Genomic DNA, 6,017 nt, shown 5'->3' with positions numbered 1-6,017 from the left:
TCTAGATTTAGGTTTGCAGTCAGGTACTCGATATACATTAGTACAAAGACACCACAATCTCCACTCTTAGTTGCTTTGGGGACTTGTGACTCTAAAAGTCTATTGTATGACATAACGTCTAAAGAAAACTGAGGGAACCTTCCTTTTTCAAGATCAAACAGTGCCTTATCAAATATATACGAAGCATTTTGCACATTGATTTCAAAAATTCATCAAGATTAACATAACATCCAGGATTGCAATCGTACACTTCTATGCGCAACTCTTGTAGACGGACAACGCAAAGTATCCAGTGAATGTTTTTGATGTTCAAAAGAATATATATATCATCACATAATTTCCAACTGATCATAAAGTTTTTTTTATTGACCTAGAAATATTCTATAAAGTTTTCAATGTCAAAAAGAGTAGGATCTTTAAAAAAATATTCGTATTTAGAAATGAACCTGGGGGCGAGCCAACAATCTACAATTGTAAAATTATTTTTATATGTCTTTGGATATAGCAAACATCTTCTTCTCGTAATGAAGCAGCCTGCATCGATTTCCTACACGATATAAAAACAGTCAAAATACACTCATCAATTGTAAAATTATTCTAACATTGAAGATGATTTACATGATCTTGCAGCCAGTTGAACCTTTTCAGCACTCGCAAAATAAGTCCTTATCACCCTCCGAAGTAATGAGATCAATTTTCTCTTTGTCGGTATCTGGATCTTTCAACCATTTTTGCAATTCAGTCATCAGTTGATCGTCATATTTGAGGAGGAGATTGACGGTCATAGGATCATTTAACTTGGGTAGTTTTAGATTAGGGTTGGTCCTATCTGGATCATTCCTCAGCTTCTTTGTCCTTCGCGAGACAAATATAATTTTCTTAGGAGGAATATTGCATAGTTTCAGATCATCGTCATCATTTTTACCCATTTTCTTCACTACATTCTTTACCCCCGTCGCCTTTACCAGCGCCTTCTTCACCGGCGCCTTCTTCACCGGCGCCTTCTTCACCGGCGCCTTCTTCACCGACGCCTTCTTCACTAGCGCCTTCTTCACCAGCGCCTTCTTCACCTTCTCCTCCTTTTCATTCTTCTCCTCAATCGGATCCTCTTTCTCAATGTTCTCAACTTCTTCATTGTTCACCACTTCTTCATTGTTCACAATCGGATCCTCTTTCTCAATGTTCTCAACTTTTTCATTGTTCACCACTTCTTCATTGCTCACAATTGGATCCTCTTTCTCAATGCTCTCAACTTCTTCATCGTTCACAATTGAATCCTCTTTCTCAATGTTCTCCTCCACTTCTTCATTGTTCTCATTGGGATCCTTCACAATTGGATCCTCTTTCTCAATGTTCTCCTCCACTTCTTCAATGTTCTCATTGGGATCCTTCACAATTGGATCCTTCTTCTCAATCAGATCCTTCTCAATCAGATCTTTCTCCTCCACTTTTTCAATGTTCTCATTGGGATCATTCACAATTGGATCATTCTTCTCAATCGGATCCATCTCAATCGAATCCTTCTCCTCCACTTCTTCCATGTTCTCAATTGGATCCTTCTCAATCGGATCCTCCTCCACTTCTTCATCATGAATGTCTTTCAAAATGGCTCCAATATTCGAATCATCATCCATATCATTTTCATTCACCTTCTTCTCTTCCTTCTACAAAATTGAAAAGAAATTAGATTCATGCCATTAGCAACTGCGTCACGTAGTTACGTGATGCAACTGCGTCACGTAGTTACGTAACGCAACTACGTGATGCAACTACGTGACGCAACACAACTGCGTCACGCAACGCAACTGCGTCACGCAACGCAACTGCGTGATGCAATTACGTGACGCAACAACCAAACCAAACAAAACATTTTTTTTAATATTGTAGCAACCAAATGGTTCTCTGTGAAAGCTCAAAAGGTTGGCGAATTATCTAGTTAGTGACATGGTTGGCGAACTGGTTGCTTAAACTGAGAATCATCTTTTCAAACAGAATAAAGTTTTTTTGTTGAATCACTTTGATGTCTCTTATGTCTCCCTTCATCTCTTTTACATCTTTCTTCATCTCTTCGACATCTTTCTTCATCTTATGACATATACATCGAACAGGAGATGCCAGTGATGATGCAGGTGCTGAAGTTGCGGTTGGGGGACTAATGGCACTAAGGGGACGCCTACGATGCTTGGTGACTTCTTTGTTGGGGGATACATCATATTCAAGCTTTATATTCCTCTTGGAAGGTTAGACAGTAGTAGGTTCTTCATCTTGATCTTGATCAACATCTTCATCTTCATCTGATTCCGCTCCAACCTTTCTCTTTCTCCCACCATCAGTAACTCCCTCAAACAAATCATCGAATTAATTGTCAATTTGTTCAAAATCCTCCCCACTGTACAATCTCTTCTCTGTGGAGGACTCTTCCATCGTAGACAACATAGAGCTATTAAGGGCAGATTGTACCTCCTGAAATGTGTTTTCCTTTTGGATTGATACAACAGTATCCTTGGGAGAAAAAGCCATCAACATTCTTCCTTGTGGCGAATCTAGGGACAAAATTTTCGATAACCTCATAGGTCCACACTTGTAGTGCTAGTACAAACCTATAAACGTTATAAGCAAAAGAATTAGTAACTCCACTCTCTTTCCTGAACATATATAAGGACATGTGATGGTTCATGTCCTAGTTAAGACCACTCATCATGGTGAATCTAAAGGACAACTTTCCCCATGGAAATTGGAGGAAATCTTCAACATTTTCAACCATATGGATGATTTTGACATTTAAAATTCGTCTTGGGTCAAATGAGAAGAGGTATTGGAAAATCAAGCATATCAGCCCAATCTTCCATGCATCTTCCTTATCGGTGCATGTTATAAAACAAGATTCCAACTTCTATATTCGAGCTGTGATATTCCTTTTGAAATATTTTATCAACAAGGGTGGACAACCTCGACATTCATCTTTGTATTCAGGCAATCTGTCGAAGTTAAGGCCTGTAATCAAGGCGTACTCTTTCATACCAAAAGTATGTTCCTCCCCATTCAAGTTGAAAATCATCCTATTCGAATTGGCCTTAACCTTCCGAAGCAGCATCTGATATAAAATTGTTCCTGAGAACAACAAGTCTGAGACTCCTTTCAATAAATACTTAAATTGGGAATTTAGAGTCCTCTCCATCTACAAAAGGAAAAACAAAAACAACAATGTTTGTGAAAACCTTTTATAACAATATAAACAAAGGAGAAGCAACTGTCAATAGCTAGAAACAATCGTCACCCGCGTGACGCACCCGCGCGAGACGCAACCGCAAGACGCAACCCTAAAACCTAACATAAACCATGAACAATTTGCAAGATGCAACTCTAAACCCTAACATAAACCCTAAACCATTCGGAAGACATAAAAGACGTAACAAAGTTAAACTCTAAAACAAAAACCAACAAAACTAACACTAACCCGATTATTGATGAAGTCGATCAATGAACGAGAAGACGAAGACGAGCATGAAGAGTCGTCGAGGCAGGTGAGAGAGAGAGAAGAGTCGTCGAGGCTTATTTGGATTTTATAAAACCCAAGAAATATGAAATGATTTTTGACACGTGCTAGCGTGATGCAACTGCGTGACGCAACGCAACTGCGTGATGCAATCAACTTGAGAGCACATCAACAATCATATACGAATTAACCAACCAACATGCATTCAACGAATCAGGGCGAATCAATATCGTTCTATAAACGAAATAAACACAAACAGTCATTTATAAACGAAATAAACACAAAATATAAACGAATATAGTTGAAATTTTATCTACCGCCGTCGTAGTTCACTGTTGGAGCTGCGGTTCGCCGTTAGAAGTTCTTCGCCGCTCTATGCCATTGAATATAGTGGAATGGTACCTCTTCGATGTGTTCTTCGCCGATGAAAAGAAGAGAAAGTCTTCTCCGCCATTAGGGTGTACAGCGGAGAAGACCGAGAGATGAGAGAGAAAATGAATCAAAAATGAAAAAATATATATATGATTTTATAAGGTTTCGATTGCGTCACGCAACTGGAGTTGTGTTACGCAAAATGGTATAATTGTCATTAAAAAAAATAGGGTCATCAGCGCTATTTAAATTATGGGAGTCTGCTCATGTACGACATAATTCGGATCTGATCATAGAAAAGATTCTCTTCAAGTGAAACAGTCTATATTCCCTTATATTTATTTAAACTTTTTATATTTATTTCCTTATAATTTCGTTAACTTTTTCTCTCAATATTTTATATAATAATATATATTTTTTTCTCCATATTATATAATAATATATATTACTTATTTCTCTCTATTATATATAGTATAATAATATAATAATTTTTTCTCTCTCCATATTATATTATATATAATAATATAATAATTTTCTCTCTCTCGTATTATATTTAATATAATAATATATTAATTTTTTCTCTCTCGATTAAATATTTTATTATTTTTTATCCTTAATATTAGTTAATATTAGGCTCATTTTCTATTTATTCTTATTATATCACTAACCCTAATTATATTGTTTATATTTTAGTCGATTTCCATCTTTAATAATTTAATTTTTTTTATCATAAATTCAACCTTAATTGTGAAAATAGGTTAATTTTAATGAAATTAATTTTTTTTATTTATTCTTATATTTATCTTCATAATCTCTTCTCATTTTAAAATATCTAATATATTTTTTTTTCATTATAGAGATATAATTAGAGGTGAGTCTATACGATATATCTTAATATTTTATTTATACTTTATACCTTACCTAAAATTTCGGTATGCCAAAAATACTTACATTTACCTTATTTTGATTTCGGTATACAAAAAATTCATACATTTACCTTACCTTAATTTCGGTATTATACCTTTGATACTTAAAAAATATATTAATTTAAAAAAAAAAATCAATCTCATGTAAGGTAGAGATTGCATATATGGAATAATATTTCAGTATAATTATATTTTCATATTATTCAAAAATTATATTTCTATAATTAAATTAATTTCAAATCTATTTAATTATTTCTTTATAAGTATTATATGTATATTTATATATATATTAACTTATCAATACGGTATTTCGGTATATCTCTATATACCAAAATTTTAAAAATCTCATACCTTTACCGTACCAATAATTATGGTATCGGTATCATACCTTACCTTTTTTTCGGTCACCTTAAAAGTCGATATTTTCGATATATATTACGGTAAGGTATTTTCAATATACCTTTAATATCGGTAATTTTCCTCACCTCTAAATATAATACACAATATAACACAAATGAATTAGTTATGATATCGACTGAAATAGAGTGTTTAGAGTATAATGACTTAATTGAAAATTTTGCCTCAAAAAATGCAAGGAGGAGTATTTTTGTTGAATTGAATACTAGTTAATTGATAAATTATTATGGTATATATATTTGATCGCTTACAATTTATTATATTAATATTTTTGATATATAATTTGAAATTTTTTTTACACTAGTTAATATTGTTATATATTTAAATTGTATATTTAATTTTTTTATATAATGTACAATTATAAAATTTATTTTAATTTTATGGGTCACAAAATTTGAATTTGCATGGGCGGACTCTGCCTATATATAATTTTCAAGATTAAATATTTTATCAATCAATTAGATATAAAATCAAAAAAAATATTAAAAAAAATCAAAAAAATATTTAATTGAATAAACTTTGTTCGGGTTGTTTTTTTTTTTTTTTAAACTTAGAAGGTGAAAAAAATAATGATTGATGATAATTTTAAAGAGGTAATGATTATTTTTGATAAAAAAAGACTTAAAATGTATCTATATATATAATAAAAAATAATAATTTAAAATAAATTATAATTTTGTATTTTGATTAACAAAATAAATGATGTGATTGTTTAGATTTGATTGATTGAAAAATTAATTTTAATTGTAACGGTCTTAAAATAAAAAAAAAATAAAAAAATATTACTAACCTAATAAATTCTATAT

General features: G+C 32.3%; 1 protein-coding gene across 1 annotated transcript; it reads right to left on the bottom strand.

The window, feature by feature from the left end:
• Positions 1 to 644: 644 nt before the first annotated feature.
• Positions 645 to 3,759, bottom strand: LOC124946202 (myb-like protein X). Its single transcript, XM_047486775.1, has 7 exons — positions 3,692 to 3,759; positions 3,458 to 3,635; positions 2,950 to 3,178; positions 2,461 to 2,543; positions 2,248 to 2,340; positions 2,017 to 2,085; positions 645 to 1,664 (listed from the first exon to the last, which is right to left on the bottom strand). Exons 1-7 carry the CDS (start codon positions 3,757 to 3,759, stop codon positions 645 to 647), a joined length of 1,740 nt encoding a protein of 579 aa, XP_047342731.1.
• Between the last annotated feature and the right edge of the window lie 2,258 nt (positions 3,760 to 6,017).

This window comes from Impatiens glandulifera, chromosome 7 (assembly GCF_907164915.1).
Source record: "Impatiens glandulifera chromosome 7, dImpGla2.1, whole genome shotgun sequence".
In the NCBI taxonomy this organism is placed as follows: Eukaryota; Viridiplantae; Streptophyta; class Magnoliopsida; order Ericales; family Balsaminaceae; genus Impatiens; species Impatiens glandulifera.
This window is presented reverse-complemented; position numbering and strand designations above follow the sequence as displayed.